At 50.4% G+C, this 24,394-nt stretch overlaps 1 protein-coding gene across 1 annotated transcript in view; it reads right to left on the bottom strand.

The window, feature by feature from the left end:
* Positions 1-3,671: 3,671 nt before the first annotated feature.
* The window catches only part of INSRR (insulin receptor related receptor), an 82,009-nt gene continuing 61,286 nt past the window's right edge, over positions 3,672-24,394 (bottom strand). Inside the window, exons 12-22 of the mRNA XM_029581587.1 lie at positions 24,014-24,294; positions 22,238-22,374; positions 20,453-20,621; positions 19,613-19,721; positions 18,316-18,386; positions 16,801-17,030; positions 16,421-16,531; positions 12,670-12,829; positions 6,002-6,131; positions 4,560-4,694; positions 3,672-4,048 (exon numbers count right to left, since the gene is read on the bottom strand). Coding sequence (XP_029437447.1) covers positions 3,742-4,048; positions 4,560-4,694; positions 6,002-6,131; positions 12,670-12,829; positions 16,421-16,531; positions 16,801-17,030; positions 18,316-18,386; positions 19,613-19,721; positions 20,453-20,621; positions 22,238-22,374; positions 24,014-24,294 — 1,840 coding nt within the window. The 3' untranslated portion in view covers positions 3,672-3,741. The remainder of the gene's footprint in view (positions 4,049-4,559; positions 4,695-6,001; positions 6,132-12,669; positions 12,830-16,420; positions 16,532-16,800; positions 17,031-18,315; positions 18,387-19,612; positions 19,722-20,452; positions 20,622-22,237; positions 22,375-24,013; positions 24,295-24,394) is intronic.

Genomic DNA, 24,394 nt, shown 5'->3' with positions numbered 1-24,394 from the left:
TCTAAAGCCAGGCCCCGATCAGCTTGCCTTGGAGAGAGAAAAAAAAATAAATACAGGGAGGCAAATTGGTAGCCCCTCCCCCCACCCGAATTATAAGCCCTTGAGGATGGGTACCATGCCAGCCCTGTATGTGTACAGCAGCAGCAGGGCAGAGTTTACAATAAGCATTATCAAAGGGCCGGGGGGAGCGGAATCCTTTGGCCTTCCTCCAACGTGTTTTTATTGTGTTATGGACTCAGCGTCTGTCTGTGTGCCTGCCTGGTTTGGGCTGGAGCCATCCCCCCCCCCCCCCCCTTCCCAACTGGGAAAACACAGGGCTGCCGCACCTACATTCTCTGCGTATGGAAGAGAGAAATCATAGTTCCCTTGGAAGGAGAGATTTTTTTTTTTTTACTACTGTACTTGTTAGCACTTCTGGCCCAGCTTGCTGCTCAAAAGGTTTTGTTCTGCTACAGCAGCAGCCCCTTTAGGTCATCAGTGAACTTGTTGTCCATGTGCAAGGTAAGGACTTGGGCAGCAGCAGCTTCAGTTACAGACAGTAAAGTGAGAAGTTGCCTACCACAGCCCTTAGGGGTGGCAGCAGCCACAGCGCTGCACCGTAAGGCCGGCAGTTTTAATCCGTGGCTAGGGAAAGGAAGATTGTCTCACTCTTCCTGGTCCAGCAGGCCTTTCGAGGCTACAGGGGAGATAAGAGAGAGATAAAGTGTCTTGCCTAAAAGGTTGCAGAGGCAGAGCCGGGATTAGAAGTGAGGCACAGGGGAGAGAAAGCGACTCCTCCTAAGGGTCAGACACACCTTCACCGACAGACGCGAGCGAGCATGGAAGTCGAGGGCCAGGCCTCCTCCTGAAATCATAGCCCAGTGCTCCATGACTCCACCCTTCCTCTATACCTATGCCCCCGCGCCCACCCAGACCTCACCTGCTGAATACGCCATCCCTCCCCCTGCACCGGCGAATGTACGCGCATGGAAAGGAGATTGTTGTATGGCATTGCACGCAGCCCCAAAGTCCGCCAGTAGAAAACAGGCCCAGGCTTTGGCCCAAATTTTTCAAAGCAGACTTAGCAGGCATCCAGTTAATTTTTCAGAGCAGACTTAACACGCTCGTGCTCGCGCGCCTGCTCCGGGGGTGGTCGTCAACTTGCGCGTGCACATTGACGCAGCTCCTCCTGAAAAACTTGAAAAAAAAAATACGCACGTAAAATAGATTTCCCCCACCTCAGTTCTGCCCCTCCCTTTTCTTTGTGCAAGTAATAATGCACGCCCAATACCTTTCACGTGCGCAAATCCTCGTGGAAATTCAGGCCCGGAGCCTGCGCGCGTGCAATTTTACGCACGAATCGGTCACACGGTTTTCCCTAAAAGGGGGTCCCATTTCGGTAGGAAAAAGTCCCACTTTCCCCTGCGGAACTCTCTTTACAAAATTACCCTCAAAGGTTCTCCAGGGAAATTTTTCTAATCGGTGGGGAACGGGAGGGTACAGGGCATTTGGGGAATAAGACTCTTTCTCCCCCCCCCCCAAAAAAAATGAAAGAATTGCAGACATTCGTGAAAGCTGCAAGACTGGACAGTACCTACGATCAAAGGTTTGGCAGCAGGGCTAGGCGTTGATGGGGCTGTGAGCAACCAGATGCCCCTACCACCCCCTAAAAGAATACGTTAAAGAAGCCTCCCAACAGCGCGGAGGAAGACAGGCTGGCGAATGGGTCTTTTGGCTCGGGGAACAGAGTGAGGGTTTACTTCCCATTGCTTGGTAAGACCTCAATACAAATTTGAAGTTCCTCTTTTTTTTGCCCCCCCCCACAACCATTTATTTTTTTTGGGGGGGCGGGGGTCGATTAACCGGACATTCTGAAAAAAAAATTGTTAAAGTTGTAAGAACTTTAAAAAACATACAGAATTGCAGACATTCGTGAAAGCTGCAAGCTTGGACAGTACCTACGATCATGCCCCTGGGATTGTTCAGGAAAGGATTCCCCTCCCCCCCCCCCCCCCCCCCACCCCGGAGTGAAACAATGGCCCAAATTCCCCATAGCGTTGGGGTCCCTCGCTGCCAAACCCACTTTTCTACCTCTTCCTGGCCAGAATAAAAAGGGTAAAATAAATACTTCAAAGCTGCTGTTATTTTTTTTTTTTTGCCAACTGTAAAATCATCAGGCCAGTGGCAGCCCTGCCAAAGGAACGAATAAGCACCTGGGTCAGCCGAGTTTCTGAAGATTCGTTTATTATTCCAACCACGTCCTGTTGAAACATTAACAAAACCTCATTTAAGTTGCTGGGGATATTTCTTTGAAAAAGTGCTTAACGGATCTGGACTCTTTTTTTGTGCTACAACGTTACTTAAGTGAAGGAGAAGGCTTAGCCCATTGCCCATCTGGATGCGTTAATTACCGACAGAGGCTCTGGTTTCACGGACTGGGCTCTCTCAAAAGAAAAAAAAAATAATAATAATAACCTCCCCCCCCCTCCCCCAATTCCTAAGAAAAGATTTTTAAAATACATTTTAACTTATACAAGGGATAACTGCTTCCAGGCAGGATGGGCACAGGCAGTGCCACTGATTTGGCTGTGGGCACGGTGCACCTGGCAATGGGGGTGGAAGAGGGGAGGGCGTGGGTCACTGTCAGGGCCATGGTGGGAGGAAAAAAAACCATCGACACTAAATGACCCAAGCAGATCTAGTGCTTGCCGGGGTCATCCTAATTATTATTATAAACAATAGAACAATTCCTTGGGACTCATCCCTAACCCTCCAAAGTTCCAGCACCGGTTTTTTTTCTGATCCTGGGGAAGGAGGGAGCGCACAGAGACGACTGCTGGGAAACCCCCCCCCCCCCCCCAATAAGTCTTTGGAAGGAAAACCCCAGGGCCCTTGCATTCTCCTCTCCTTGCCGTCAGGGACGCATGGCAACGCAGGGAAAATCCATTCCTCCCCTCCCTGAGTGGGCAGAGAAAGCCTCCCCCCCCTCCCCCCCCTCCTCCTCTGCTCCCCGCACGCACAAAGCCCAAAAGCTGAAGCTCAGACGGCAGGGCCGGGAGGGGAACAGATGAAGCCCCACGCTTCCTGCCCTTGGTGCCGGCTCCTCCACCATTTCCTGGTACCCCGGGGGCCCCCGCCCCCCGTGCCCCCCCACGCCGTACGACCTTGCTGTAGATAAAACCGGGACCACCGGAGCGCCTGGCGCGGCGCCCCCTCCCCCTGGCCCAAGCACCGCCCAAACCCCAGTCCCACCCTCTGCCAGGCGGTGCCAGCTGTGACCGCGGTGGCACAGGGGCCGGCTCAGTGCCCAAAAAAAAAAACCCCAAAAAAAACTACCCCACATTAAAAAAAAAAAAAATTAAAAGGCCAAGAATAAAACCAGACAGAGAATAAAACCTAGGAGAGCAACATTTAAGATCACAGTTCACAGCCAAGGAGGCGGGTGCAGGAGCTGCCCACCCTCACCAGTCTCCACCTCAGGCCCGGTGTGGATATGGGTCCCGGGCTGGCGAGCGAGACCCCTGAAGTCCTTGTAGATTAGATGACGATCCACAGCCGAGGATGCGTATTGTTTTCACGGTCAGTACCGTAGTGCTCGGACCGTACGAAAGCACACAAAGGGTGGTCGGGTCCCAGTGTCACACCCCACGCCGTACCCCGGAGGATGCTGTAAGGGATGCCCCTCTTTCGACTCTGCAAAAATTTTTCTTTTTTTTTTTTTTTTCCTTTCTTTCTTTTTAAAACTGCCCGGACCCAGCCCCCTCAGAGGCTGGCGTTCCCGTTCAAGTGAGTGCAGTCTCTGGCTCGACTCCGATCCCTCCAGGGGGTCGCGGGGTCGCCATTCGGCAGCGAGAGGTGGCCGGAGGAGGGGGACTGCCGGTCCTCGTCGGGGGGCTCCGCCTCTGTGTCCGAGGCCTCGTGGGAGCCCCGCAGGTGCTGGGCCTTGCTGTAGAAGAAAGACTCCCGCCGGAAGCTGCAGTGCATTTTGTCCCGGATCTCCTCCAGGATCTGCAGGAAGGTAGGCCGCTGCCGGGGGTTTTGCTGCCAGCACCAGCGCATCAGTTCATGCCTGAGGGGAGCAGAGAGGCAACGCTGGATCAAGACCGTATTACAGCATAAATTGTGTGTAATTGCGTGTGAGAGAGTGTGAGAGTGAGAGAGTGTGTGTGTGAGAGTGAGAGTGAGAGTGTGGGGGCATGGCACAGGCTGGTTACAAAGCTGGCATTCTGCTCTAGATTTGCTGTTGCAAAGACCGGTTGCTTTTGGTCTTGACTGGGAGATGCATCTCTGAACTGGGATTTTGCAGGTGATATGAAATGGGCAGGAGAGCCTTGCACTGGCACTGTCAAGTACATTGTCATAGGTTACTCTATGGCACACATGGGGGGGGGGGGGGGGTGGGTGGAGGTCTAAAGCATCTTTTGCAACAGGATATATCCTGCAAGTGATGGCGTCCCACCCAGCAGGAATATGCAGAGGATCTGAGAGACCAATCTTGTGGTGCTTCCTTTAACCGTGATACATAGGAGGGATTGCACAGCTCCCCCCCCCCCCCCGGCACACACATGGCAGGTACTCACAGCTTATCTGGGCAGTTCTCCGTCCTCTCCAGGACCCCGTTGTCCATGACAAAGTGCAGAACTTGCTCATTGGACATGCCCTGGTAGGGCTGCTCCGCCAGCGTGGCGATCTCCCACAGCACCACGCCGAAAGACCTGCCACCAAGAGGGGAGAGACAGCTGAATCGGTGGCACCGCGAGCCTTCATTCACAACTGTGGGTGCGTGGGGGGGTGTCCCCCTGCTAATTTACTAGATCTTCCCACGGGCCACAGTCTGGTCACGGCAGGACCAGTCCCAAGGCTGGGAGCCTTGCACCAGGTTCTCTTTCCCTAACTCTGCCCCATGGACTCCAAACCTGGCTACCAGGTGTTATTTATTTATTTATAACTTTTCTATACCGAAGTTCAAACAACAGAGTTAATTATCACTCCGGTTTACATTGCAACCATAGAAAACAGTGACAAAGTTGTCTTACATAGAACAGGGGGAGAGAAAAACTTGGACACAGCTTAAGCATGGGGAGTAACGTGTCCTAAACTGGTAAGAACTGATAAGAGTTGGCTTTTTGGGGTAACAAGGTATTCCGAGGGAGGGGTTGGAAGGTGGGGGGGGGAGGGTAGCGGAGGGTTACCATAGATTTAATGAAACTAATATACATATATTAAATAGCTTAGGCAGCGGAAGAAAAAGTGCTTAGGCATCTGAGCTTAGGAAGAAAAGGTCCATGGAGGATGAGGCAAGGACGAGTGTTATGGGAAGGCTTTGCTCGCAATGATGACCATGACTCCCTCGCCCCCCCCCCCCCCCCAGGGTGTTGTGAACGCTACCTCTGCAGCATCCCCAGCCAACTCGGGGGGGTGCACGAGACCCAGTCCAGGAATCAAAGCGGGGCCCCCCTCTCCACATTGCCCGACACTGCCACCAGGCCAGTCCTGGGATTTCTCATTTTAAAGGCATTTCCCTGCTCTCATGCTTTCTATTCTCCACCTGGGTATGGCTGGATGGTACAGACTCTCTGCCACTGGAAGGGTTTTAGGAGCAGGTCGGGCACGACAAATCCTATTTGGAGGACTAGTTGAGGGCTTACCCCCATCCGAGGGGGCCCTCCACCAGGCTTCTCTACGCTGGATATTTGTGAAAGACATTCATGCAGACTTTGGGCCGACGTCGTGCCACTAATTTCTCATCGGGGGGGGGCTCTCTCCAGCTGCTGATAGTCCCAAGTGGCTCCCCAGCAACCCTCTTGCCCCCTCACCACACACCCTCTCTCTCTCTCTTTCCTCCAGCACCTCACGGATTTGATCCAAAAATCAAGATAATTTGCACACACCATGGGGCTATCCTGAAAACCAGTCCTCCCGCGCAGAGATCCCAAGGACCGAGTCCGGGGAGCCCCGAGCGGCAGAACCTCCTGAGACTGTGGGGGAGGTGGGAAGTGGTCTCTGCCCCTCGCTCACTCACCAGACGTCCGATTGAGGGGTGAAGATCCCGTCCTTAAGAGATTCGGGGGACATCCAGCGCACGGGCAGCAGCCCCTTGCCACCTTTCCGGTAATAGTCTGTCTCGTAGATGTCTCGGGTCATGCCAAAGTCTTTTAAAGTAAAAGGAGACAGACGGATCACTGCAGGGGAAAGCGTACAGACAAAGCAGACGGATGTCCCACCTGCCCAGTCAAGACAAACTCCCCCCCCACCCCCTCCAGCCACCTTTAGAAAGGAATAAAAAGTTTGCTTGGCTGGGCACTTGCTGTTCACCTCGTAAGATCCGGCCACTTGCGTGAAAGTTGGCGGTCTCTCGCGACATTATTTGCGAAAGTCAGGGGGGGGAGGGGAAAGAACTGAACCTTTCTCGCAGGAAAGTGGCCGCTGCTAATCTGAAAATAAAGGAAGATGAAGGGGGGGGGGGGGGTAGTGGAAGGAGCCAGAGGACAGTCGAATTCGTGTGCAGGGGACGTTACACGCACCTCACTGTTCAAGGCAACAGTGCACAGCAAGTACCTGCAATACCACTGCAGAATAATCAGATGATGTAATACGAGGTTAGTGCAGCGTTTAGCCACAGAGGGGAAAAAAAACAAACCAGGAGTCTCTGGAGATTGAGGATAACTCGTATTGCATCTATATGATCAAATATATAACAGATAGGAAAATCGGTTCTTACCTGCTAATTTTCGTTCCTGTAGTACCACGGATCAGTCCAGGACAGCTGGGTTTTGCCTCCCCACCAGCAGATGGAGACAGAACAAGACTTTGCGGATTCTGTCCTATACCCCTGAGGTGCCACCTAGTGTCTGCCAGTATAATTCAGTACCCAAGCAGAAATAAAGATATAAAAACCAGAACTGCCAACTAGAAAAAAAAACTACCTCCCCCCCAAGAGCAGAGGATATGAAACACTGCAAAAACCGCAGGCATCAAACAAAACAGGCCGAAACGGAACCCTAAAGAGGGACAGTCAATAAAACTTGCAGAGAAGTTGACCAGCCACCAGCTGAGCGGACTCTCCATCTTCTCCCCGGGCGGCCATCTGGACTGATCCGTGGTTCTACAGGAACGAAAATTAGCAGGTAAGAACCAAATTTTCTTTTCCCTGTACGTACCCAGATCAGTCCAGGACATCTGGGATGTACCAAAGCTTTCTCAACCACGGTGGGACTGAGAGAGTCCCGCTTGGAGCACACTGGCCTCAAAAGAACTGGGCTCTGGGGCCCGGACATCAAGCCGATAATGCCTTGCAAAAGTATGCGGAGACTGCCAGGTAGCCGCCCTACAAATTTCCTGTGGCGACACCTGCTGACACTCCGCCCAAGAAGTCAACTGCGAGCGAATGGAATGAGCCTTAAGTCCAAATGGAATCGGACGACCCTGGACCAGGTAAGCCAAGGCTATCGCCTCTCTCAACCATCGGGCAATCGTGGAAGCTTTCTGCCCTTTTCTGGGCCCACTCCACAGAACGAAAAGGTGATCCGAGAGCCGAAAACCGTTCGTCACCTTCAAGTAGCGCAATAGAACCCTCTTAACGTCCAACTTCTGCAACTCCTTAGACTCTGGTGAAGAAGAGTCCACCCCCGCGAAGGAAGGGAGTTCCACAGACTGGTTCAAATGAAGAGGATACCACCTTCGGGAGAAAGGAAGGAACGGTTCTCAGACAGACCCCTGCCTTGGAAATCCTCAAGAAAGGCTCCCTGCATGATAAAACCTGCAGCTCGGATACCCGCTTGGCGGAAGAAACCGCCACCAGAAAAATCACCTTCAAAGTCGCATGTCGCAAGAGCTCAAAAGGAGCAGAACAAAGCGCTCTGAGCACCAAGTTCAACCTCCACGATGGGCAAGGACTCCGGACTGGCGGACGAAGATGCTTAGCGCCTCGTAAGAAACGAACCACGTCCGGATGAGAGGCTAGCACAATCCCCTGCACCTTCCCTCGAAAGCTGCCCAGAGCCGCCACCTGCACCCGCAGCGAATTGAATGCCAAACCCTTGGCTAGGCCTGCCTGTAAGAAAGCCAGGACTTCTGGAATAGACGCCCTGGTGGGCTGCACTTGGTGGTCGATACACCAAGACTCAAACGCCCCCCAAACTCGAACATACGCCAAAGAAGTAGAAGTTTTACGGGAATGGAAAAGCGTGGCCACCACCGCATCCGAGTAACCCTTACTCCTCAACCGGCGCCTTTCGTAAGCCATGCCGCTAAACAAATATGATCTACCTCTGTGAAACAGACGGGATCCTGCCGCAAACGCGTGGGAGACGGACAAAACCTCAGTGGACCGTCCACCGCCAGATTGAGAAGATCCGCAAACCATGGGCGCCTCAGCCACTCCAGGGCCACGAGAATCACTCTTCCGGCGTGTTGCTGGATGCGGCATAGGACCTTGCCCACCAACGGCCATGGGGGGGGTAACACATACAACCGAATGTCCTTGGGCCAAGGGAGGACCACCCCTTCCGCCCCCGGTTCTCGTCGCCGGCTTAAGAACCGAGGAGCCTTGGCGTTGGCGTGCATTGCCATCAGATCCATGGCCGGTCTGGACCATCGGTTGCACAGAAGACGAAAGGAGTCAGAGTTCCCACTCCCCGGGATCCAGTTGGTGGCGACTGAAGAAATCTGCTTGGACGTTGTCCACGCCTGCAATGTGAGATGCCGCTTTCCGGTAAAGATGCTTCTCTGCCCAGAGGAACAAGAGCTGTGCTTCCGCCGCCACTGGACGGTTCCTGGTGCCGCCCTGACGATTGATGTAGGCTACCGTCGTCGCATTGTTGAAGAGCACCCTCACCGACCTGCCCTCCACCAACGGGAGGAGGGCCTGGAGCGCTAAGCGAACCGCTCTGGTCTCCAAGCGATTGATCGACCAGGAGGCTGCCTGCCTGGTCCATTGACCCTGGACCGCCGTATTCCGACAGACCGCTCCCCAGCCAGAGAGGCTGGCATCCGTGGTCACTACGATCCAACAGGGAGTCTCCAGGTCCATCCCCTGACTCAAGTTGTGCGGTGAAAGCCACCACTGAAGACTGGAACGTACCGCCCCCGACAGGGGCAGGACAATGTGGAAAAGCTGCGAGCGAGGCTTCCAGCGGGACAACAAAGCTGAGTGAAGAGGACGCATATGTACAAACGCCCAGGGCACAAGGTCGATGGTCGAGGCCATGGAGCCCAGGACTTGCAAATAATCCCAGGCTGAGCGAGAGATTGGAAATCCGCCACTTGTTCCGTGAGCTTCAAGATTCGTTCTTCCGTCAGAAATACTTTCCCTAAGGCAGTATCGAAATGAGCCCCCAGGAACCCCAAGTTCTGAGAGAGAGTCAGATGAGTCTTCTCGGGGTTGACCACCCATCCTAAGGAGTCCAACATCCAGAGGACACGCGCCACCGCGTCCCTGCAGAGACTTTCCGACTTTGCGCGAACTAGCCAATCGTCCAGGTAGGGATGGACCAGAACCCCCCCTCCCGTCGCAAGGTGACCGCAACCACTACCATCACCTTGGTGAACACCCTGGGTGTCGTCGCAAGACAGAATGGAAGGGCGCAGAACTGAAAGTGGTGCCCTAGGACCACAAACTGCAGATACCTCTGATGATCCGGATGGATGGGGATGTGGAAGTACGCCTCCGTCAGGTCCAGCGAAGCCAACGCTATGACAGAGCGAAGCGTTTCCACCTGAAAACGGGGCACCTTCAGAGTGTGATTTACTCGCTTCAAATCGAGGATGGGACGAAAGGACCCGTCCTTTTTTGGTACCACAAAATAGATGGAGTAACGCCCACGCCTTAGCTGCTCTGTGGACACTGGAACTATGGCCCCTAGATCTTGCAGGTGTTGCAGGATGACTTGCACTGCCCTGTGCTTTTGGCTGTATGCGCAAGGGGACATTATATAATGGTCCTTGACTGGCCGAGCAAAATCTAAGGCGTAGCCATGCTCTATTATGCCGAGGACCCATTGATTGGAGGTCTGTTGGGCCCACGCCTCCTGGAAACGAGACAACCGTCCCCCGATTCTTGGAACGAAAGGGTGGGCCGGCCTCACTTCATTGTGCAGCCTTAGAGCCCCCATGGGACTGGAGGGCACCGTCCCTAGCTGGGCGACGGCCCCGAAAGGACTGGTTCCAAGAAGCCTGGCGAGGCGCACTCTGACGAAACGACGATCCTGTGGACCAAGGAGACCGGAAACGACGATTCCCCCAGTATCGAGCTCGCGGAGGAAAGGAACTTTTGGACCAGGGTTTATCCTCCGGTAACCTGTGGACCTTATTCTCATCCAGAGACTTAATCATATCCTCCAACTGTTGTCCGAAAAGGAGCTTCCCCTTAAAAGGCAAGGAACTCAGCTGCGCTTTAGAAGACGTATCCACCGCCCAGTGCCTGAGCCATAGGAGCCTGCGGGCGGACACCGCTGAAACCACAGTCCGAGCAGATGTCCTCAGGTGATCATACAGGGCATCTGCGCTGTACGCCACTGTCACTTCCAGCTAACTAGCTCGAACCGCCGCTGCGCCGGATAGGTCCGACTCAGCCTGCCAATCCTGAAACCAGCGGAGACAAGCCCTCTGGGCAAAGCTGCTACACATAGCCGCCCGAATCCTGGGAGCCGACACCTCAAAGATCTTTTTAAGCTGCAGCTCCAGCTTGCGGTCCTGCAGGTCCTTTAAGGCAGTGCGCCCCCTGTGACCGGAATGGTGGTCCTTTTGGTGACAGCGGCAACCGCGGAATCAATCTTGGGAAGCCTGAGGAGCTCCAAAGCGTCCTTTGGGAGCGGATACAATTTGTCCATCGCCCGACCGACCTTCAAACCAAGATCTGGATTGTCCCATTCCTTGAATAACAAGTCCGTGACCGACCAATGAAAGGGAAAGGAACGAGCCGGACCTCGGAGACCCATCATGACGGAGTCCATAGCTCCAACCCTGGAATCCTCAGGCTGGACTTCAATAGCGAGCTCCTCCAGGATGACAGGTATCAGCGGCCCCAGCTCATCCCTTCGAATAGGGCGCACCACCTTGGAATTATTGCCTTCCACCGCCGGGACACCCCCCCAGTTTGGACGGCTGAGGGTGAAGATCCGGATCCTCCTCCTGCCAGTCGCCTGGAGCAGACAGGGGCGCTGGATCGTCCTCCGACGAGTCCGACTGAGAAGACTCCGTCAGCTTGGACCGGGACCGGAGAGGGCGTTTCGCTTTGGGAGCATCCGCACCCTCAGACTGTCTGGAGCGTTTCCGCGAAGAAGACTCTCGGGGCAACTTGGAGCACAACCTCTTCCCCGACTTGCGATCCTTGAATAACTTGCGCATCATGCCAAAAAATTGGGAGGAGAACGAGGAAGAAGAATTCTTGGACTCCAGATCCTCCTCGTCCAAGAAATCCCTGTCATGGAGGTCCGGAACTGTGCCCCCACCAGGTGCAGCCGGCCTCGGGGAGAGCGGAGGAGGAGAGGACCCCTCTCCCAACACCTCCAGCGCAGCTCTTTCCTGGTCCTGGAAAGTCTTCAATAAAGCCTCCGATCCAGCACTCAGCTGGAAAGGAGCAGAGTCCTTCTCCCCCCTGATCGGGCCTCCAGGGTTCCCGACGCGGCCTGGAGACTTCCCCAGGAGCCCTGACATGCAAATCCTGTGAGGGACCCTCCCCCGCAGAGAGACAGGCCGTACATACTCCCGCGCGGGAAATCCGTGCGCGCGCACTGCCACAGGCAGAGCAGGCCGCACCATGTGGCATATCCCCGGGCTCAATTTTTAGCTGCCCGAAAAAAGAACCGCGGCGATCAGAGTGATTTCCTGGTGAAACAACGGGCTGAAAAACGGCGAAAAAAGCAGTGAAAAACGGCAAAAACAGAGCGAACACCCGGCCGGAAGGTCCTTACACCTCAAGGCAAGTTTCTAAAATGTTTTACAAATTTTTTAAATTTACTTGTTACCTGGAAGAAGGCAGGCTGGCTGAGGGTGAGAGAGCCGAGACCCCCGGCATCACCCTTGGCCACGGCAGATGTAGGGTCCCCAACCCTCTGCTCTGCAGCCTTGAGTACCAGGGGGGATGGTCCCACCAGGACCTGACAACCCCTTGGGAGGTTAGACGCTGTGCACTACTTGCCTTCTCTTGCTGAAACTTTTTTTTTTTTTTTTTTATTTAAAGGAACCCTGACCAAGTTCCCCTAACAAACCAAAAAGCAGTACTAAGCAATGAAAAGGAGAACCAAACTACCCCTAACTTAGCACCACCGAGAGACACTAGGCTTTGCACCTCCACCATCTGCTGGAGACAGAAGAATACTGGCAGACACTAGGTGGCACCTCAGGGGTATAGGACAGAGTCCGCAAAGTCTTGGTCTGTCTCCATCTGCTGGTGGGGAGGCAAAACCCAGCTGTCCTGGACTGATCCGGGTACGTACAGGGAACATAACGTCTGGAGAGGAATCCCGTATGGTCTTGAAAGCTCATATAAACGCTCTATGTATAATATTCTTAAAATGGTACGGCCCCACCTGCCAAGCCCACCACCAAGAGCTGTGCAATATACCATGACCGTAGCACAAGTAGGCTGCCTCAGGCTTCCCGCCCTGCGCTCTAGTGGGCAAAAACGAGGCTTCACGGATTTCCAGAGGAGCATCCTCTCCCACCCACGGAAAGAGAAAAATCAACCACCTCCAATTTTCACCGTGAAGTCCTCCGACACCATGCAGTTCCGGGCGGCCAGGTCGCGGTGCACAAACTTCTTGGCGCTGAGGTAAGCCATGCCGTCGGCGATCTCCCCCGCCATCTGAATCATGTCCTTTAGGCTCGGGGGAGGCAAGCCTGGGTTGTTCTGGGCAGAAATGGGGGGGGGGGGGGGGGAGGAGGATGAGATAGTAGAAAAATTATACCCATGGCAGAAAGGAGGAGAAGAAATCACTTTAAAAAGTATTTAACATGTGAACTGCTGTAGCAGCTTGATAATATTACAGGAGGACAACGACCAACGAGGCACCGGTTCCCCAAAGGGATGCAGGCTGCAGAGGTAGCACAGCTGGATGAGTCAATGCTGCATTCACTGCCAATTAGCGAATCCGGCTCTGCTCCCTGTTGTGTTTGTAGCTGGTCGGGGGGGGGGGGCGGATTAGGGTCCACATGTAAAGGGCAAATTTCCAAAGGGATCTCTGCGAGTAAAAAGAGCGCTTTCCGCTTTAGAAAATCGTGCAACCGATCCGTGCGTGGAATCAGGCGCGCGCTCCCACTGTAGGTGGGCGCTTTTATGCTCATGGAGAGAGGGAGGGAGACATTCCAAAGGGCGCAGCCCAGATGGGGGTGGGATTTAGGGACACACTTTTTGATTCTAAAAATTCTGCATATTAATTCTCAGGAAAATTACACACAGTCCCGTCCCCCCCGTCCCCCCCCCCCAACAGATCTAATTGCATGCTTGGTTTTTCTAGGATCATTTTCAAAGGGGACTTAGTGCATGCAAATCCACCAAAACTTGGTGTAGCTTATACACGTATTTGCCAGCTAAACTTCCGTGCGATGATACAAAATTATCCCTGTAGTGCTCGCATTTAAAGTTCAGTGGGGTGATTGGGGGGGGGGGGGGGGGGGGAGTCCATTTCAAAAAAACTCCATTCGCGTTCGGCAATTTCTGGAATAACTAATGCAGGAGTAAAAGCAGCTCCTGGAGTGGGATTAGTTATTCCAGGATCAAACTGTGGGAAGACCCTCTTCAGTTTTCTCCTACCACCTAGTGTGAGCACGAGCAGAGGTGATTCTGGAGCAAATGCTCCATTCCCTACCAGACTGAAAACTTCATAAGGGGCAGATGAAGCTGCTGAATGGCCAGTAAACAAAATATATTCCCCAGATGAGACATCATCTTCCAGTTAATGCCCTACCTGCCAGGGCTTTTCATAGGGGCATTAACAGCCAGTAAATACCCTATCAGAGTGTTTATTCCATAAAACAACAGCCCTTTCCAGCCTTGCTCATATATTCTACTTTTAAAACCAGTTGACCTGAGCATTCCTTAGTTACGCCAGTGAAGAAGGATATTATTAATGTAAGCAATTGACTTTTTAGAAGCATTTCTTAATTCAGATTGTCCCTTCCTCTGCCAGGAAGGTTTCATGCACAGGGCAAACGGTGACGGGTAATTCTTTGCAACCCTTTTGAGATCAGGCATGCCAGGCATGGGTAAAACAATGGAAGGGTAATCAACTTGTGTTTATAGCAGACTATTAATGGGCTTTGAAGTTCCTGGAGAAAAGGCCTTGATTTCCACTTAGGCTGCACCGCCCTCATGTGCCAGACAGCGAGGGAGGAGGACAAATAACTTCCTTTTCTTGTATCAGACTCTGTTTCACTGATCAGTTTGTAGACTTTTGCATCAGAGCTTGGGTGGGCGATACCTGCCTGGAGCCAATGAGAGGCAGGGGGGTCAAACGTCAATAAGACTGGCTCTTATTGACGTTTGTTGTTGTTGTGGACAACAAAGAAAAAAAGCAGTTTCTGATAGCTGGCAGTTTTCTTTAGTAATTACTCTGAAGAAAATTACTTTTCCAGTAGTATTGAGAGAGATAATTTGTTATTTTGTAGGAAGGGCAAGTAAAGTGATTTTAAACATTTCCTGAGTTTCACTGAGTTTGTTTTATTTCAAGTATTAAATTTAGTGCCTGCATTCTGTGAGTATTAGACAACTTTGAGGGAATTTTCAGATTTCATGTAAATTTATTCTGAAGAGAGAAGGAATTATTCTTTATTTTGGAGAAGATCACCCACGTGGAACGCTGGAAATAATGGTGGATTTCCCAACCATCTGCAACTGCATTCATCAATCATTGGGACAGCAGAGAAGCTTTTCTAAAGTATTCAGCAATCTCCCGAGGTTGAACTGAAATATGCTAAATAGTCTGGCCAGAATTTAGATGGGAATTGAAATTTTTTTTTTTTTTTTTATTTGCTTGAACTGAAAACTGAGATATAGGGCAGGGTTAGTGGTTTTCTGTTATAAGCTACAAAAAAACTACATTTTCTTCATTTATTCGATGCTAATAAATTCTTCCTTTACTATTCGGTATATAAAAACCTACAAATAAATAAAGAATCTATGTGCTTCCGATTCCTACAGAGTATGAGGATCTTAACAGGGTCATTATTTAAACTGCAACCTGCCGTTATCACAGCAGTACAATTTAAGTCAGGGGAAGGGGAGCAGTGTGGGTGGGGTTCGGGCAGGGTTATGGCCCGGCAGTGCTGCGACGACAATGTCTGCCACATTATCGCCAGCAGTACCGTGTGAAATAACACCACCTTCTCCCGTGGCGCTATGGGGGAGGGTAAACGTGTGCGGCCGGCTGCATACGTTCGCCCCCCCCCCCCCCTTTTTTCCCCATGGGCCATTCATTCCGCTATATTTATAGTGGAATGATGAATCCGAGGCAAATGTGTTATGTAAACATGCATGCATTCATTTTGCTTATATTACTTGCAATAGTGGTGAATTTGTTTTTTTTCAAATTTTAATTTTTTTTTTTTCTTCTGCTCCAGTCTCTCTTCTCCATCCCTGGGAGAACCTTTAATTGTGTGGGAAAGTTATTCATGCCCGTTCTAAACCACCCAGCTGAGAGATGGAGATATTTGTGTGGCATTAACGTCCGGCGGGTCAATTAATCAGAACGTAGAGCACGATTTAAAGTTCTCTGTTGGGTGTTTAAAACATTACATGGGGATGGGTCCAAGGTATTTTCGAGATTGACTGCGTTGGTATCATAGGAACCGTATAGGGAGGTTTGTTAGGAGCAGCTTCTCTTAAGAAAATAAGGTAGGTGAGGACAAGACAGGGGAGCCTTTGCATTTCTCCCCCACAACTGTGGAACAGAATGATATTTGAGAAAAAAAAAAAAAAAGCACTAAATAAAATAAATAAATACAGGGAAATAGTGGAAACCTAGCTTTCAGTGAAATGTGGCAAGTCTGATTTAGGACTGGTTTAAAAGGGAGGGCAGTTAGGGGATGCTATTTATGTGCGATGTTGCTGTTTTGTATATATTTTGTTTGCTGTTAAGTATTGTAATTTTAAGTGTTTTTACTGCAATCCACTTGTTTGCTATGCCAGGACATAAATTTAACAAATAACTAATATCAAATTACTGGAAATCAAACTCTCCATTCTAATCAATGTAGAACAGATAAGACCATGTGTACGTAGGATGCATTATTATTATTATTATTTTTTTTTTTTAGAAATAGGTTTTAAGTTTCCAAAGCCACACAATAATTTTAAACTATTATGGACGAGACAGGCATTTCGTGATTAAGGCACATTCTCTTTGGTAACAAGGTGCTTCTCTGAACACTGAAGCCATAGTGGTTCCCCAGCCTTGGACCAGAAATCGGTTTGATAATATCAAAATAAAAGCTTGCTCCATACCTCTGCATCTGGTCTTAGGGAACGTAAATAGCTCTTCAAGTCTCCTCTGGTCATAAGCTCCATAATGACCAAGGCAGGTTGGCCCTGTGACACCACCCCTAGGAGACGCACCTAATGGAGAAGAGGAACAGCAAAAGATGAGGTACAGCACAGTAACGTTCCTCCCCACCACCACTCCAGGGACGTTTTCCATGCTCCTCCTTGGCTATCTCGCATCCAAGGAGCCATCATGCACATCAAAAACTGCGGGTTGAAGTTTTTCATTAGGTGGACCAGAAGGGGGATGAATGACATTCAACAAACAGTGAGGGACACTCAAGGAAGCTTCCTTCTGCTTAATTCGGACCTACATGAGATTGCAGGAGCAAGGGGTTACATACCACGTGGTGGCACTTGAAAGCCTTCATCACCGAGGCCTCATTGAGGAATTCAATTCGCTCCCTCATGCTGGCCAGCTCATTGACAGTCTTCAGAGCCACTTTCGTTTCAGTCTCATCCTTCACAATGCCCTTGGCGGTTCCTTCATATACCATCCCAAAGGACCCCTGTCCTAGCTCACGGATAACAGTGATCTTCTCTCTTGGAACCTCCCACTCGTCTGGGATGTACACTTAAAAAAAAAAAAAGTGATCAAATTATTCCCCTCACAACACAGAAGGAGCAACTCATTGTCACTGGGGTGCAGAGTCAGAGTTGTTGAATCTCCATCGTTACAAGAAAAAGTGCTTCCTTTTTTTTTTTTTTGCCAAAAATGTGACTCTACTGCCTCTTTCTATAACTTCCTCAAGACCTAAGCACTGTAGTAGCAGTTAGAGTTTACTAATCGACTCCCTTCTTTCTTGACAGTTTGATTCGGTTCTGACTTTGTCCTGTTTCATCTGAGAAACTTTCTTTAACCAGACGGGGGGGGGGGGGGGGGGGGCTGCTCAAGGGTCGATAACTGAGAACTTCCTCTTTTCAATTTCCTCCCTCCCAACAGCTGTCATTTCCAGATTCAAACATCTCTCCACCAATTAGAACACTTCAATGCCTTCACATGTCGGTAAAATGTTGAGGGGGAGTTTCCCAGAATATGTATAAACATTCTTGACTAGATATTGCAAGTTTCCATCTCATTGCAAATGACATCTAGCACAATTTTCCTGGGACTCTTCCTCCCCCCAACAGTGAAGTCTGAATGAACCAGAGCCCACGCCCAGCCAAGAGAAATGTGGGACTCCTCCTCGGTCATGGAAAGCAGCAGCACACAACTATTCAACTCTATCTAAGCACCTAGTAGTAATACTACAGACTCTAGAATCTCCTCTACCTTCCAGTAGCAAGATAGCAAGGACGGCACAGAAAGTGTGACGGGATACGTGGAACGGCTTCCCGGGGGAGGTGGCAGAGGCCTAAAACAGCAACAGAGTTCAGAAAAGTCTGGGATAAGGACAGAGGATCCCCGTAGTTGCAATGAAGTGAAGGGAAAACAGGAGATCAGGCAGAGTCGCAGCATTGAAAATGAAAGAAATCTGGGCAAAAACCAAGTCTGCCTTACGGTCCCTATCTGCTGTCATATTCTACATTACCATAGCACTAATGCTCGGCACTTAAGAATGCTATTTCCCACCTTTCTCCCATAGCCCTTACCAACAGTTAAGCCAAGTAGGGTATCAAGCAGGAGGCAGACGTTTCAAGAGTTCCTTCCAAGAGCGGCTTAGCAACTGGTTTATTCCACGCATATTTTGGGTTGTATTGTAACATCTAGGGCAAAAAGGCATCTGTACAATTTCCTCCCTCCCTCCCTTGAAAGTCGTCCATAAAACTTGGACAAGCCATTGAACAACTCACTTAAAACAAAAAAAATCAAAAATATCATTCCAATAAAAAGGATAGGTCAAAGGAAAACAACTCACTGTCTGAAGCGCTGAAGTATTCAGGATTAACAGAGGCATACAAGGTACCACCTGGATAACCACTGTTGTTCCTGGAAGCAAAAAAGGCAATCATCAAGGTGTGCGAGGAAAAGGGGTCCCACCTCCCTACCAGTTAGTAAGGGAAATAGGTAGCCATGAGGAAATAAGGGTGTGCAGTCTCGGTTAAATGATAAGAAAGCGTGGATCAAACTTTCTGGTGTTACTCAAGGAGTATTATGGGAATACTCCAAAGGCCCTCCACCCCCCCAAAGAAATATCGGGTTGGGTCCCATTTTTTGGTTTTGTTACAGAGGGCAAAGAGCAAAAGGAAGTTCAAGTTTAAATCAAGGAGAGGAACCTTTCCTTCGGAACACAGGAGAGTTGGCCATTCTGGATTTAGAGCATCAAGTGACAACACTAACTTTTTAAATAAGATAACATGGATGTCAGTTCATGTGAAATTGTATTTCCTTCCTCTCCTACTGACTGCTTTAATAGAGTGCGTGTGTGTGTCCCTTCCTCATAGCTCCTCTTCCTGTGCGCATCTGGAGAAGGGCAGAAGCACACTCACAGGAGACAGATGGTATCCCCCCTCCCCTCCATCCCCACCTGTTGTGGCCAGGTAATTCCAGTCTGCTGTGGACGACTGACATTCTGCCCTCCAAGGGGCAGCTCAGGTCAGGAATTTTCAGAAAAAACAATCCGAAAACAAAGGGCAGACAGAGGTTGAAACAGGGCCGGGAAGAGGGCAAAGATGCCTCCAAGGGATCTTGAAGCAGCCCCGCCTGTTGTTGCGTGCTTGTTTTCAGCGAATGCCAAGACACCAAAGACACAGAACCATTTTAGGCTTTTCCCCAGTCCAATACCCAAGCATTCTGGAAATCCTAGTGCCCCCACCCCCCTCCACATTGTGCACTGCCAAGTCCCAGATTCTTAGAAACGTTTCATAATAAAACCAGGACTGGTGCACAGCATCCCTGATGGACTTTCACCAAACATACACACGCACACATGCACACTCAGATGAGTGGAACATCGTGTGCACACTTCTTTAGGTAGCTAGGAAAAAAAGGTCCAAAGTGAAATAATTAGACCATCTTACTGGCAGCCAATCTCATAATTCAGTATTAATGTACGTCTCAAGAACATCCCTAAAACATCAATTTTTCCAAAATTTGTTGCAATTACTTTGGGGAAAAAACAATGCCGCTATTCACGCAGGACTCGATGCAGCAAATTTAAAATATTGCATGGATTGTGCTGTGAGGGGACGGGGGTGGTGGGAAGATAAGATTACCTTTTCTTGTTGTAGAAGAAGACAAAGATGGCCAAGAAGGCAATGACCACCATCAGCACAATTGGCATCACCTTGAGAAGCACGAAGAACCCTTCTGATGGCTCCTCCACTGGGGAAAGAGACACTGATGAGTGGAAGAATCACCCCCGAGGCAGATGCAGCATTCATGCTTTGCCTTCCTTCACTGAAATGGGACAACCCAGTCAGAACGGGGGCGGGGGGGGGGGGTCAGGAGAATATCACTGCTCTGTGCCATGTCCAGCACCTGCTCAAAATGGAAACTAATCTACTTTAGGTTAACGAATGGGACCAGGTTGGTCAAGCCACAACACGGGGCAATCCCAAAGAGCCAGGTTCGTGGTCAGTGCTTCGGTGGCATCGTTCCTTACTGGGAGTCCTACTCCCAATTTCCCCAGCACTCATGCCAATCCCTCCAGAAACTTCTGCTGATGCAGAGAAGCTGCTGCCCGTTTAGGTCAAAAACCTACCATAACATGGGCTTTTTGCTGGTACAGAGAAACCCAAAGGTTCTTCTCCAGGCAGTGCCCAAGTAGTGACTCGGCAATGCCAGAGCACTACATCAGAGCCATAGAGCCATTAGAAGTTGGAATTGGGGTTACTGGGAACTTCCCAATGGCTGAGTGTCTTCAGGGGTGAAAGGTCAAGACCGTAGTAGAGGCGAGCTCCCCCTCTTCCAGTAATTCTACATGACCCATTTCCTACAGTAACCTGAAGAGAGGTTTCTTTCTTTACAAAAATGTATAGCCTGCCTTATTACCAGAAACTGTTCAAGGCGGGCCATTCCTTACAGTGACTTGAGGTGCCTTAACCCATACGTACCAGGGCCCAGAATATAAAAGATAATTGGCCCTGTCCAGGACCCATTCCCTGCCAGGGAGGTGGCCCGGATCTTGGCTGAGTAATTCCCAGGCTGCAGGAGGGTGAGATGGACCCCTTGGTATCTCTTGTACCGTTGGCGAGACACGCACACGACAGTGGCAGGAACCTCCTGGATAAGGAAAAAAAGGAAACATAACTGTTTCAGTGATCCTAGTTTCCAAGACATCTGCAAATTATTTGGTGCAAAACTGTGCCTTCTAATACCACGTCATGGGATAAGGATGAAAGGGGGGTGGGGGGGTAGATGCATGGAACAGCCTCCCAGTGGAATGATGGACAGTATCTGAATTCAAGAATATAGGGGACAAGTGCAGAGAAGATCTGAGGAACTGGTAGGCGATCGCATTGGCTGTGAATGGGTAGGTAAGACAGGCCATACGGTGGTCTTCCTCCATCATTTTTCTGTACCCCCCTGGTGAGCTCAATCAAGCTGAAAGTAAAAGTTAAAAGGACTCAAAAATATTGTGAAATAGGAGTCTCAAAAATAATCTCTGTTTCTAAAGTAAACCTGAACCTCGTGCTTTGGAAAGCACCAGTGATCACACAACTAGTGGGGCCTTCCCAGCAGGATCCGCTCACCACCACCTGCCAAACATATAACCTTTCTGTGACACTGAAAGACATCAGGGGAGGGTCTGCTAGGGTAAAGGGTGAGCCAGCCAGATTTCGTGCATCAAGGTCAACCTTTCTCGTAGCAAAGTTCCCCAAGGCATGCCCCTCTCTGCCTGGCTCTCCATGTGCACCTGGCGCAATAGCACATTTTATTTAAGTTTTCTGTTTACTATTTGGAAAAAAAACAAAACAAACTTTGCTTCTATACTTATATAGACATTGTGATCCTCTACTAACTTCAACAGACCTGGACCGACCATGGAACATACTGGATGTGCGGCGTTTCTTTCTAATGTTTTCCTGGCCCATAATTGGGTTTGTTGACCTCAAAGCATCACAATGATAGAAAATAAATTAAAAAAAAAAAAGTTAGCTTTATGGCACTCCTAGGCCAGTAGGGATGCATCCTTTTGCTCCACGCTCTTTGCTATAACTTCAGCTGCCTTAAAGCAGAGCAATCCTACAGCTGGAACGATGTCTCCAGTCCCCTGAGCAAGTGAATTACAGAACGTTAGAAGCAAGATGGAACGTTCAGTTAGATCCCAGGAAGACTAGCGTAGCCTATACAGAGTGGCCCTGGCTATGACCCTAGAATCATGCACATGGGATTGGACAGATGTGGGGCAGAGCTGCCGTTGCTTTCCGTAGGGGAGTTTCAATGCTCATCTAGCTGAAGCAATGAATGATCAAAAGGAAAGGAGACAGCTGGGTAGTAGATGGGTTAGTTGCTCTCTCTCTGCTATCGTGTACTGTGCTGGCATGTGTAATCCAACTGGCTGGAATACAAGACATCGTGCCCCTGTGGATTACCTCCACTGAGACTGTTCTCACTGACCCACAACATGCAAGAGTTTGCCTGTCGTTCGGTCTCCAGCGGAGATTGCATTTACTGCTTTTTACTGCCCCTGTCCAAAAGCGCCTAGTGAGCAAGGTACAACTGCAGCTGAGCAGGGCACTAAGTGCCTGTAAAACCCCTCGCGGTAGGGAATTATTGCAGTGCCAATGTCTCAAAAGGCAACATGACTATCAAAGCAGGCAAGAGAGCAGCCGGCCATCCCAGGGCGTCACTAAGAGCTTTAGGGTACGTGGCTCCGCCTTCAGTGGTTTCTCTACCTCGCTCTCCCGGCTGTATTTGATCTCATACTTCAGGATGAGCCCGTTTGGGTTCTCCGGCTCCTTCCACTTCAGTAAAATGCTGTTCTTCCCGATGGGCTCCCAGGTGACGTTGCCAGGAATGTTATCTGCTTGCCCTGCAGAGAGCGAAAAAAGTAGACAGGGTAAAGCCATAAATCACAAAAGGGTGGCGCAATGTCCATTTAAAACAAATTTATTACTCGCGCTCTCTCCCGTGTTTCAGGGAGCAGAGCCCCTGAGAACAGAGCGCATTGGTAGATGAGGAGCACTTGAGCCACACTCAGGTTCCCCTGGAGTCACTGGAGACCTTCCTCAATTTCCAGCCATCTCTCTCCCTCAACCTTACCACCGCTCTGGATATGCTCCAAGCGTCCATGGATTCTGTACCTACCACCTCTGACACCACCGCAGCCCGCAGGCATGGGCGAAATATTCCCTGCCAATACTACCGACAACTAGTGGAAATTCTTTTTTCAGCCATCGTTTGTGAATTATCATCAGGGCTTCTGATCCTAAGCGGGGGTGGTTCATGATCAGTGTTTTCACTGCCTGCGTTAAAATGTTTAGCACATTTTTAGGTGGCTTCTTTAATAAGGTGCATATCAATTTATCTTAAGACATTTACATGCTGTTTTGTATGTTTGTGTGTGTGGTTATGGTTGGGGTGGCAAGGAGTGCATTTGTGGCTGAGTGGAATGGGGGTAAGGGTAGCAGGAAATATCAATGCGTGGGGCTAGAGGAGGTGGCAGGATGTGTGTGGCTGAAGGAGGTGGGGTGTGGCGTGGGGATGGCAGGCTGTGTGTGTTTGACTTGGCAGGTGGCAGGTTGTGTATCCTCACACACGTTCATTCTTTCACACTCCCTCTCTCATACCTAAAACCATGCTCTCACATACAGGCTCTCATGTCCCTCACACACAAACACACTCTCTCTCTTTCTCAGCCTCCGGAGATGGCTGGATAGGGCCCACTGTGGCCCTGCCAGGCTTTTTTTCAGGCCATGGCAGGATGGCTCCAGGCTCTTGCTCTCACTCACACTCACGGCCTCCGAAGATGGCTGGATGGGATCCACCGTGGCTCTGCCAGGCTTTTCTTCAGGCCACGATGAGATGGGTCCAGGCTCTTGCTCTCTCTCTCTCACACACATACACTCTTAGGGCCTCACCCTTTTTTTTTTTTTTGGGAGGTGGTGGGATGGGGGTCCTCTGTGGCCCCAGGCCCATTCCGATGATGTCATCTGGTTACTACAGTTAAGAAGAGACGTTCTGCAGCAGCTGGATGATGTCATCAGGGCCTCCATGGCAGACCTATATTTTGTGTTTTTCTGGTTAAAACTGAAAAACCCAATTTCTCCCACTGGGGGTGCTTTGAGGTTTTTCGGTTTTAACCAAAAATCAGAAGCCCTAATTATTATTGTAAATCACTTTGAGCCTGTAGAATAGGTGATACATCAAACTGAAATAATTAAATAGTCAAGCCACTGCTTTTGTTTTTTTTTTTCCTGAGCATGGAGTTTTTGGTTTTGAGTCTTGGCAAAGGCAGCAAGAGAGACATGAGAAAGATGAGGGAGAGAGAGAGAGAGAGAGGAGCCACAGAGAAGGAAGAGAGAGGAAAGAGAATAAACACGGGGAGCAGGAAGAGAAGGGATGATGAAAGAGAGGGAAGAGGGGGTGGTTGGGATACACACGGCAGTGTGCAGATAAGGTGCAGGGGTGGGGGGAGGGGGGGGGGGAGGGGCTGCAGCCCGGGCACCTACTCTCTGGCATGGTCCTGGCAAAGACGAAGGTGGCAGCGCTGCAGCCCACGGTGTGCGCAGCGTGGTTGCAGGCGTGGATGTCAATGCGGTACTCCGTGAAGTGCCGCAGATTGGAGATCACCGTCCGGTTCCGGGACACCTTGTCTTCCAAGATGGGGAAGTCTATGTAGGTCTTGACACCGGCTCCTGTCCGGTTGACCGGAGACTCCAGTGAAGAGCCGTTGGTCGGGACATGGCCCTCGCTGATGGCGGCGGACACATCTCTGCGCCTCTTGGGCGATCTGGACAGGATTGGCAGGAGGCGTTTTATTAATAATTTAAGATTATAAATCAAGGCCCTCGACATTCAGTCCTCTAGGTTATATAAAATACTGGACACAG

Source organism: Rhinatrema bivittatum, chromosome 16, assembly GCF_901001135.1.
Source record: "Rhinatrema bivittatum chromosome 16, aRhiBiv1.1, whole genome shotgun sequence".
Lineage (NCBI taxonomy): Eukaryota > Metazoa > Chordata > Amphibia > Gymnophiona > Rhinatrematidae > Rhinatrema > Rhinatrema bivittatum.
Note: the sequence above shows the minus strand (reverse complement) of the source record. Positions and strands in the feature narration are given on the sequence as shown.